Source organism: Siphateles boraxobius, unplaced genomic scaffold (genome assembly GCF_051911475.1).
Source record: "Siphateles boraxobius isolate OS27281-9 unplaced genomic scaffold, OSU_SipBor_1 22, whole genome shotgun sequence".
Lineage (NCBI taxonomy): Eukaryota > Metazoa > Chordata > Actinopteri > Cypriniformes > Leuciscidae > Siphateles > Siphateles boraxobius.
In genome coordinates this window covers 32,427,960-32,440,080 of record NW_027508833.1, presented here as the reverse complement: position 1 = coordinate 32,440,080, position 12,121 = coordinate 32,427,960, and the positions used below count along the sequence as shown (strand labels likewise).

Here is a 12,121-nt window from a genome sequence, read left to right as displayed (position 1 = left end):
GAGTTGAAACAAAATGTTAAAAAAGGAAAGCTATAAGAAAGGAAAGAATAAAGGAAAGGGCCAGACGGTTGGGCTACATTTACTATACACACCTACGTAAAGTTTCAAAGCCACTGAGCTCTGGAGGCAAAACTGTTACTACATATGTCAATCTAGCAGGAAGTTCCTCCCGGACAAACACAAAGTGTTTCTACATGTTCTTTATAGCCAGGGGCATCCATAAAAGAAACTATTAGTAAACACTCACTTAGACGTATTTGAGAATTAGAATATCAGAGTATTAGAGAATTTAAACTTGCGTGTGAAAGGGTTCGACTTTAAATTTTTGCTCACTCCTGTTGACCCAGCACGCTGACACTAAAATAACCCAGAAAAATATTTTGACACACCACTTTAATTAGCTGAGGTAAAGGGAATGGACACATAGTGGCCTAGATTCTTAATGAGATGTCATAGGTGTGAGCTTCTATTTCCCATCATTCCCTGGTGAACCAATACCAACTGGGAGCAGACATGCTAAAGAACGGTTCTGTGTATATAGCGCACAGTTTGCAGCGAGGGGCTATTTAGGGTGAATGTTGGGACAGCAGGATTAACACTGACCTTAAATACCAACACAGCTATTGTCAGTGATAAGTGACTTTATGCTGTCTACTAGACAGATTCTCTCTCAAACACACACCTTGAGGGGAAATGAGGAATGTCACCTTGTAGCACAGAATCTCTCATGGTAACTTTGACACATTGCATCTTCTAAAAAGCTAAATCTACAACACCCATCATGGCTGGCTGTTCTCCTGGGTTTAGCACCCCTAACGAGAAAACCAATTTGTCAGGATTTTAACACATTTGAGAGGCTTATTACTTCATAGGAAGGAATCATACTGTTTTATTCTCTCCGATCATCTCCAAATGGGCTGAAGTATAAACTAGTAAATTAAATTAACAGGGATCTGATATGTAGACGTGTCCCTGGACTCCAACGCATCTCTGTTTGTAGCATCTGCTCATCATCGAATCTGCTCGAAATTAGAGCTGCTTTGTAAACGCAGTTGCTATAATCCGTGCAGCTTTGCAAACTGGGAAAGTAAGTATCCAAGTCTGCAAATTTAGAGACAAACGATTACAGGACAAAGGAATGGCATAAAGGAAAGGGTGATGTTGCTTAATCTTGTTGGATACAAGTACATTAAAATGTACACACACGATAAGATCAACTCATAAAACCAACACATTTAAATGAAAATTAGCAAATACAATTTGAGAGAAGATCAGTAATTCATTTTTAATTAATGCCATTCTCAGTTCCTTGTGGATTTAGCAATAATCCACAACAGTCCGCACATTCTAAAAGTTAAGTCATATTTAATGCATGACCATAACAAGGATGTGCAAACTATTTTTACAATTGATTTTAATTGATCTTAAAGAAACTTTGAATAATTATAACAGACGTGTTTGATAGGGACCTGCACATAGGATGTGAACTTGTGTTTAGGGATGGGCATGATTAATCGACGATCGATTATTGATCATTAAGAATTTCGTCGATCACGTTAATTTGTTATCGATTATCATTAAACTAATGCTGCTGCGGAAAGTGAACGTGTTCCCCGGGCTGGTCAAGTTAGCGCGGAGGTACCTGTGCATCCCGGCAACGTCAGTCTCCTCAGAGCAGGTGTTTTCAGCGGCTGGACTGAAGCCTTGTTTACACTCGAGGCGTCCGCACGAGCGCGAAGGTTAGCGCGGCAAAAATGACGTCATTGCGGTATTCGGTGTTTCACAGGCGAGCGCGTCGAGTATAAACGCCTCGTCTGTTTGGGGAGGTGCGCGCGCAGTCAGCGGAGACTCGCGCTGCAGAGCCAGGCGAAAGTGTAAACGAGGCTTGACGGTCAAGTTGCGGTCGCGTCTGACCCCAGATCATGTCATCAACATGCTTATCTTTCTCAACAAAAATCAGTAGACTGGTGTAGAAGTTGTATGTGAGTTACTAGTTATTTTTTATGAGGCTTTGTTAAGTAGCCTAGCCTAATTGATTGTTACAGTAATCTCTCTCACCCTCTTTCTCGACTTCGTTCTTGGATAGTTTTGAGTTACATTTTGACAAAACCTGTCAGATCTAAGTATTATTATGTTTTTGGTTAAGTTATTGTTTAACATGATTTTTTATTATTATTTATTATTTTGGAACAAACAAGGGTCTCTGTTTAAGAACGCCAACTCGCAGCTGCAGGTTCCGTTGCTTTCGAGCACCGCAGCGCATATATATCTTCAAGTTTAGCCTAACCGACTGCCACAAGTTGATCATCTTGTAATAAAGATCTAATCGAGGAAAACACGCTGTATTTTTGTATTTTCATTGCCTTTTTAATTTATAAAAAGTTAAATAATGAATTTGAATAAAAAAATATTAATGATTAATCGATAGTCGATCGTTAATTCTCCCGACGATCGACTAAGAAAATTTAATCGAATGCCCATCCCTACTTGTGTTCATAAATAGTTGTACAGAGAATAATGTAAAGGAACAAAACACACAAGAAAACATGATTCTAAAGATGCAACTTAACTGAGGGTTTTACACCTTACAAGCTACAGCTGTCAGTGTGAAGACATGCATTTTGTGAGCCAAAGTATGTTTGTACATGTGTGCTGATAGAGTGCTGATGTGTGCAATGCAACGTTTACTGAGCAGAGATGTTCCAATGATGATGATACATCAAATGCGTACAGTTGGCATGTTCTTTACAAGGAATGTTTCTACTGATGCAAATGTACCACTATGTATACACCGAGGGATAGTTTCTTAATGTGGATTTTACCATGTGTATGGATACATTCCATTTTAAACATAAGCAACATGTTTTTCTACCTTACAAGGAAGTTGTAAGTCCCAGAGTGGTGTATATAAGCTCAATCATTACTGTACTGACTCAGAGAAACAAAGGCATGAGCGGGTGAGGGAGGAGAAACCCAGATAAACCATTTAAGCTGGCATGATGGGGTGAAGGGATAGAGAAATGGGGAACAGAGAAATCTGGAATGAAGACCACCTGTCATGTAGCCTTATTCTTCTACGCTGGTTTCTCTCTGTCTGACACATGTATATTAAATAATAAATAGAGATCTCTTGGCAAAAGTAACTGGTGTCTGGTTCCGTGAATCAAATAATAATGGGGAAAAAGGCTTAATTCCAAGTCTACAAGTGTTTAATTGGTGTCCATGCTCCATAGACATGCATTTATCTCCACCGTCCTCAATTTCTGTTTAGCAGTAAGGTACTAGCATCACTTAGCTTGCAGAGAGTGATTTGTTCCACATTTCTCACAAAATCATAAATTTGAACTGTCATCTTAGAAAGAATCATCAGCCCTCCTATTCCTTATGGTCTCACATGAACCGCTTGTCTTCTAAAGTTACTGATCATTTCCTGAGCTGTAAATGTACAAAACCGGATAAAACTGAATTTGTGAAGCGCTAAATCTTAATTTTATGCTCCAAGTTAAACTCAAAAAGATTTGGATTTGTAGACCTATGTTGCCCAGAGTGTTTCATAGGTCACAGTTTTACAAGTCAACGTGTGTGTCAGTACTTTCATGAACAAAGAAGGGTTGTGAGAAATTGAGAGGGAGAGAAAAACTGTTTGACCAGCATCTGGTAACCCTTTCAACCTATATGATGCTGATGCACCTATATTTGCAATCATAATTAGATAACAAAAAGAAACTCTACACTGCATTACAAGCTGCTTTTGATGCAACAGTCAGATATTTCAAAAAATAAATGATAGAAATAAGTGCACACATAAGAGTTAGAGATATTCAAGTTCTGACTAATAATCCACTAAATGACATTCTTTTTAAAAATACCGAACACTAAAGACATTCTAAAATAAATACTAAAATAAAAGGAATGAAATAAAACACTAAATTACCATTAAATCATTTAAAATGTTGATACAACAACAACAACAACAAAAAAGGGACATTAACTGATAACTGATGTGGATAAGTGGGAAGTAGGCTGGTTGGTATCTGAATGACAGCAGAAAGGCTGTGTGTGATGCTATGGGTAAGTGAAAAGACGAGTGAGACTGAGCGGAAGAACTGTGGGAAGCGATCCGCATATAAAAGTGTGGCACGATCCTTATCTTTTTCCTTCCTTTACGTTCCTGCCTTAATCCTCTCACTCACTACTACCTTCATTACCAGCCCACCTTCGACTCAAATCTCTCTCTGTCTCTCTCCCTCGCTGGGAGTTGAAAAGTTCACAGGGCCTTTGAGCCGAATCTCTCAATCACCCCCCTTCTAACCCTGGCCTCTGAGGCTGTGTGTGCGCATACCCGCCGTTCATGCACTCTCTCAGAGTCTGACGATCATTCAAATGCTGTGAGGAACTGATTCTTTAAGCAAGGCTGAAAATTTCAATTTGGGTTTCTGCGAGCGGGAACCGTTCGGCTGTGGCAACTCTTCAGGGCTCAAGCCAGGATTACAAATTCATGTGGTAATGTGCTAGCTGCCTCTCAAGGTAGGTAAAAATCAATATAGCAGATGTTTATAAAGCAGAAAGCCTCTCTATGAGAGCTCAGAAATGCTACTGCCCCCATTATCTCTGCTCTAACCAATCAAATCATTTCCAAAATGACAAAACGAAGAGAGTCGAGGGGAAACAGACTGTGACCCAGTACGTTTTATGATGTATTTAATAAGACAATTTCATGCCTCTAAATGAGCCAAAGATATCCTCTTCATTAAGACTGCATGGGCTGAGATGGACGGTTTGTCATTTAATCCAGTTTAGCTTGGCATGATAAAGGGCAATAGTCAATCTGCCACACAGAGAACCAGCAGAAAAAGCATGTTTAAGAAGAACTTTATCTGTATGGACTGACAGATCAGCCAAAAAATGAAATTTCTGCAATCATTTGCTTACCTTCATTACATGATCACATGGTCGTGACTACTCAAGTCACGGTCATAATGCAGGAGGAAGTGTGTCACTTACAAAGACTTTGAAATCATCATGTTACATTTAAACAAACTGCTTCAAACTTGTTTTCAACTTCAAGACACGGTTGATATAAAATTGCAAAAAGTATTATTGATATTGTAAATAGTGTTGTTATAGTAACATAAAATTTTAATACTCATTGTGAGTATTTTTGAGGCTTTAAGAATTCATTAAAATTTAGCACACACATTCATTCAAAGGATATTTAGAATAATGGTTCAAATGTTTTTGTTCACAATTTAAGCCAGTGGGGCTCAAAACACTACTGAACTGCATTGACTGTCATTATATGGTCCCAAAAAAAAAAAGTCCTACATGTATAGAACAACATGAGGGTGAGTAGTAATGACATTTCACAGTTTTGGTTAGACTACCCCTTTAAAAAATGTAAGATGAATAAATACAAATAATTTACAGTATGTTAGATCTATGGTATGAAAATCTGTTCTAAAAAAAGATATTAGTTTTGTATAAAATACCAAGAGTGTTGTGTAACATTGAATGAAATACAGGAGTTGAGCAAATACAGTCCTCCAGAGATCCTGAGTATGGTTTGTGTGTGTGTTTATGGCAAAAGAGGGATATACACAGTGAAGATGACTTTGATCTCAGGGGTTCATAGGGTCGGTGTGAAAATTTGGAGAGCATGTAGCCATTTACTCATATCCCACCCACACACAGTACAGAATGACTCACACACACTCTGCCAGTCGTGTTTGTTTTCTTCCCGACTAGCGTGTGTGTGTGTGTATGTGTACTCATGTGCATGTGTGTGGAAGGTTTAAGGCCTCCCTGCTCAAATGGAACAAAAGAGATATAAGCATAAAGGAGGAAAAAAAATTCCCAAACAAGGGGCAAATGTGGGGTTTCCGGCCAAGAGATAGATGGAAAAAAAACCTGCAAAAAAGCAAGTGCCTGAGATCAGTCAGAGAACATCTAGGTCTCTGTGTCCTGCTCTGAAATGAAGTGAGAAGCACATGGCTGGGTGGAACAGCACATGGCTTCTGGCCGTGTTTCAGCGGGTCAAAGCCTTTCCACAATGTTGCCTGATAGGGAACAGGCTCTTGCAGCTGTCCAGCCATTCTGTTCACTGCAGGCAAAACAGCCTGGAGCCAGAGACCCTGGTTTAAGCGCTCCCACCCCCTACGGCAACCGTTGGAGGAGCGGAGAATACAAAGGTGGAATGGGGCGGAAATATGTGGGAAACAGGTTGCAGAGAGCCATTTGTTCTCTGTTGGGAGCCTGAGATAAAAATAGAAAATCTAGCAGAAGACTGAAGCCAGGGTCAAGGGCGGGATTAAAATCCACCCATTATGCACAAAGGCGTCACACCCAGAACAGGAAGCAGGATAGAGCATTTTGCTAGATTCAACACTGTTGCCTTACATCAAATCACAAGCCTTGGGCAGGTCTGTGGAGATGATCTCTGAGGTCAAAACATTGGTAACATATCACTTTCACTACCACAAGTATGATCGGGAAGTATAAACATGTGTTTGCAACTTACTGCAGGCACCAATAGCTTCTTGACCTCTTCGACCGCTCTTCTCATCTTGATCTCGGCACGCGTCTGTGTGTCCTCCACTGTGATCAGCACATGCAGCTCTTCATTTAGGTGCTCCCAGTTCGGCTTCCCTCTGTTCTGCTCCTCCTGAGAGAGAGAGAGAGAGAGAGAGAGAGAGAGAGAGAGAGAGAGAGAGAGAGAGAGAGAGAGAGAGAGAGAGAGAGAGAGAGAGAGAGAGAGAGAGAGAGAGAGAGAGAGAGAGAGAGAGAGAGAGAGAGATTAGCAGCAGTGATGACAGGATTTTTTTTTTTTTTTACAGGACATCAAACTTTGAGTCAGTGTGAGAGTGTGACACTTTCTTGCCATAGATGACCGCCCGCAATCTAATGCAGCCTCACAGCGAGTTAAAGACTGCTGTTCTTCAAACAGCAGCTATTACCCCAGAGCACATTAACACAAGCTGGGAATCTGAGAAGAATATTTACCAACAACACAGTCACAATTAGTCAGTTAGCTGCCACATGCAATTTCACCAGAAAAATGACTGTAAAAATGAAACAATTCTGGTACCTAGTAGTCTTTCTACTAATTTTTAGTGTGGTCATAATGTTGTTCAGAACGCACTAAGTTTTGTGAGCAGCAATAAAAAAAAGGCCCATTAAAAAGTCCATTGTAAAATTAATATTTGTTGTGCTTATTTGATTTGCAATTAAAACAATATATATAATTACTATAAATTACATCTGTGATATTACTTATCTGGAAAAAAACTGACATTCAACAGAGAGCTTAATTATTATTTAAATAAAGCTTGAATGATCACGATCAATCCGTAATAGTCATCAGCTCTAAAAACTCTGATCGTAGCATCCCTATAGAATATTATTTAAAATATCTCTATATCAGCCAAATTCAGTCTCTAAACTAAAAAGTTGCAGGTTATACATAAAAAGCTACAGTTTTTTTGATCAGTGTAAGTCCATTGCACACTGATCTAAGTGGAGACCAAAAATATTTCAATTTTAAGCAGAACAGGCAAAACAATCAGACTCTTAGAGCACAATTCTCTCGGTGATCATTTAAAATGGTCTGCAGTTAGAGTACATGACCGTTTGATTGGCCTGGGTTAACAGCTGCCTCAAAAGAAAGCCATTATGCTACAGTAGAGCTGTCTGAACAGTTGGAGGTGCTAAACCGTTTTAAAAAAACCTTTAGGCTCTTGAGGGTGGGCCTATTTCAAAGCCAACAATTACCCACCACCCAAGCTTTCAACACCTCTCAAGAGCCTGACTGTTCATTCATACCAGTTGCACTGTTTTTGAACCTGGTCAAAATGATAAGCCCTCTTTGAAGGATTTAAAAAAAATATTGGGTAATATAGGACACCAAGGTATGGTATACATTTCAATCATCATATCAAGAAAATCTATAGTAACATTACTGTAACATAGCAAAAACATATTTAAATAAATAAAATAAAAATATCCACTATAAAGAAGTTAAAAAGTTGGATGGAGCAATGCTAAAAACATTATTTCAAAAGCATAATACACTTCCCATTGCACACCTCTTATACATGAAACGATCAGTAATACAAAGACAGAATTCCAAGGGAAGTCGTTTAAAGACCACTTGACCGGCCCTAAACAGCTCCTGTTCACATTGATTACAAGTACATTGTCGGCATCTGTCCCTCCCCCAATGTTTCCAATGATGCTTTCAGATCATTGCTCAGTCAGACACATCAATTAGCATGCCTGCTTCACAAACGACCACGGAGTGGTGGATCTCAGCGGGGAGGAGAAGGGTCCACCTGACACGCTTACTAATACACCGACTGAGACCCAGTGGAGTGCCTATGACACCGCTTTCCCAGGCACTGCCATGGATACTGTTGCTATGGCAATGATCAATGTACAATATACTGTGAATGTGTGCATTAGGGCTATCACAATATAATATTTTTACTACACAATTATCATGGCTAAAAGAATTCATGATAAATATATTATTGTGATATTACATTAATGCGGGTTAAAATAAATAAATAATACATATATATATATGTATATATATATATATATATATATATATATATATATATATATATATATATATACACACACACACACGTTAAAGAATAATACATAATACACTCTTAGCATGCTTACATGCACATTTTGATGTGAACTTTGACTTTGAAATAAATTATAGGTATTAAAACCCTTAGTGCAAGTCATCTCTTTATAACAATGTTTTCAGGTTTCACATTAATTATGTGGCACAGTTGTGAACTGATGTTTCAATAGAAATGAAGAGATGAATTTTGACAAAATGGCAGATATTTGAAATAAATGATTAGTAACAAAATGCTTCCTCCTAGTGATTTTCACACACTTATAGTTGAAGATATAGTATTTGAAATAAATGATAGGTGAGAAAATGCTTATTCCAGGTTTCACTTTTTAAACATAATTTTCAGGTCTCATTGTAATCATGTGATATTGCAAAAAACATAAATCAAATGAATAAATGAAGTAAACATTGACTAAATGTGATTTGCAATGCTGTTATAATGATTTACAAAGTTTAAATATGACTTCACATATAAAAAAAAATATAAAAACCTTGAAAATAACTAGAGGTTGACTGATAGTGGATTTTACCGATACCGATAACTAGGTTTGACCGTACTAGCCGATATTTTTTCAAATGGATACTGGATAAAAAACAAACATAACACTCCAAGTAAAACAGTGCGCGCATATATATATATATATATATATATATATATATATATATATATATATATATATATATATATATATATATATATATATATATAAATAAATAAATACGAATATTTAATTTCTACATAACGAATTCTACAGAAAAATAATTTTTACATTAAAATATTAAAGATCAAATGTGTGTTTTTTAGCTATAACCTGAACGTAAATTTCATAACACCCTGAAAGTCCCATAGCTTTCATGATTTAAATGCATTAGCCTATGCAATATAGATTTTTACAGCATGTATTAATATCTGAGCAATACAATTGTACCTTGATCATTCATGTTAGTTCATAGGACATTAAGGTTAACAGATAAAATAAAAATGAAAACTCAATTTAAAATGTATTAGTAAATGTTAAAATGAACAAACTAACGATGAAAAATACTTCTACAACATTTATAAACCTTAGTTAATGCTAAAAATGTTATCTTATTGTAAAGTGTTACCATTCCATATACATCCAAAGAGTCATGCTTAAAGATGGCCATCTTTAAATATCTGCAAAGGTCAGAGCATTAAAATTACATATATGTAGGCCTATATTACATGTATAGTCTCTCACTTTATTTGCTTCTATTTTAGAACACTTGATTATCCAATCGAAATAACACTGTATTGTAGTGATAAAAAACGGACTGAAATCAAATGCGTTTCTGATTTGTTTATGTTTCTGTCAGTTACATGAACATACCAATGTTGAGAAAGCAATCAAGTCACTAGCTTCATATATGCAACTTCACCGGCTAATGAATGCATGAAAATGACTAGCTGGATATAAACAAATGGAAATAGATGGTAACAATTGCAACATTAAACATTTGGGTCAGGTTTGAGTGCGTTTTTGTCACATTGTTTTAACCGCTTAAGGTAGCCACTACTAATGTTATGGCGCTTTTCCACAGCATGGTACGGTACGGTTCGGTACGGCACACTTTGGTGCTTTTCCACTGCATGGTACGTTACGGCACGGCTCGGCCCGGTACGGCTCACTTGTGGCGCTTTTCCACTGCATGGTACGGTACGGTATGCTTCGCTTTAAATGGTACCACCTCTGTTGAGGTTCCAAGTGTACCGTACCGATACTAAAATGTGACGTGAAAACACTGCAGATCAATGATTGGTCAGACAATGATTGGTCAGACAGAATCGTCACTACCAGCGTCATTGTATTTGCGAGACATGTGCTGTGTGTGCTCTCACGCAGCCTCACGTGTTACAATAAACGTGCGGTGCCAGTGATCATTTATATTTGGCCTCTAAAGGCTGCTCTCGCTCTGTATAATTCCAGAAGTCACTTCTCAGTGCTCTCATACTGTGTAATGACAGAACACTCTTTTCAGCCGCTCCAGCAATGGACGCAACCCGGAAAAACTATCGTTATGGATTTTTGCCGATAATGATAGCTCCACCAATCAACTATCGGTACCGATATATCGGCAAAACCAAAGAATCGGTCGACTTCTAAAAAGAAATATATTAGTGAGCAGAATGAGCCAATGAGAGGTCCTCTGTTGCCATCTAGTGCTTATGGCAATTTCAGGGAATTTATAAAAGGAATATAGCGTTTTCACTTTTTAACTGTTGTAGAGGCACCTTTGTCCGATCTCCAATAAATTGTGCATGCTTGTTTAGAGTCATATGTCACATGTGCTTCTTTTCAAGAAGATCTGAACATTCCTTAAGGGATTCCTTATTGGCTTTCAGGGACGCTTGGTCAATGCCACATTTTGAAATGACACTATTGTAGCCATCCAAATGCAAAAGTTAAACTTTTTTGATAATTATTGACCTAGAAAGTCCAGAGAATTGTACTGCATTGGTTTTATTCAGATTGAGCGAATAACCTAGGACTAGTTTGCAAAAGTAATTATTTTTTACTATTGGTCAATCGATATATCACCAAGGCCGATATATAGGCCGATTTTTTTGATTGGCCGATGTGTAGGACTTTTATTTTGATGGCACTTCAGACTTTTATTTTGATGGGCAGCGGAGTGAACATCAACGCCAGAGAAGAGAATGGCAGCGCCTGATCACACAGTGCACTCACATTCACCCTCTTCATTAGTTTACTATCTCAGTTATATCTAATAATTTGTTAGACAGAACTGGTAAATAAAGAAAGTAAATGGTATGCGAAAAAGTAAAGCGTTGCTTTTATATTATTTGTAACAGAAAATGCAAACAATCAGGCTAAAATACTTTATCATTAACCAACTACATCATTAACCAATTATATCAACATTCTGCAAATGCGCATCGACATCATTGAACCAAATCTCTGAATATCTAATAAACATTTAACTACACAAACCTTGCAGATTTAATCGAATCCAGCTGTGATATCTTGTGAAGTGTGCATTTGTAGCCTGTATAAATGTGTTAGTGCGAGTGATGGTCGGTCCGTGCAAAGTGAGTGAATGCGAACAGAAGATCAGCTTCACAGGAGACACGATCGAAAAACTTTAAATCCTTAATTTTAAACAATGCTGTGCTATATCCAGTTGCCCACTGTGTCATATTCATATAATTTTCACTGTGTGGTGTAAGTAAAATTAGCGTTAACTTATCTTTATTTGAAAAAATATGATTGCCAGTGCGTACAAAATTATCAAATTACTGAGTGCCATTACAGTGTGTGGCGAACAGGACGGCCGAGGGACGTGAGAGAACGGCGCGAGGCCGGTGGTGCAATTGCTAATGAGCAACACCTGTAAAGCACACCGGTCTCGCATCTCTCACGGAGGAGCGGAAGCATAAAGGAGGAGCGACAACGTTGATGATAGAGAGAGGAACAGGTCTGTATTTTA

The 12,121-nt window shown here is 37.9% G+C and overlaps 1 protein-coding gene and 1 long non-coding RNA gene across 6 annotated transcripts in view; one reads left to right on the top strand and one right to left on the bottom strand.

Moving 5' to 3' along the window:
* qkia (QKI, KH domain containing, RNA binding a) overlaps window positions 1-12,121 on the bottom strand; it is a 93,259-nt gene that overhangs the window by 18,078 nt on the left and 63,060 nt on the right. For all 5 annotated transcript variants that reach the window (XM_077239782.1, XM_077239778.1, XM_077239779.1 and 2 more), the window contains exon 4: window positions 6,518-6,661. In XM_077239782.1, coding sequence (XP_077095897.1) covers window positions 6,518-6,661 — 144 coding nt within the window. The remainder of the gene's footprint in view (window positions 1-6,517; window positions 6,662-12,121) is intronic.
* The window catches only part of LOC143747209 (uncharacterized), a 480,968-nt gene that overhangs the window by 464,860 nt on the left and 3,987 nt on the right, over window positions 1-12,121 (top strand). The gene's annotated exons all lie outside the window — the stretch shown is intronic.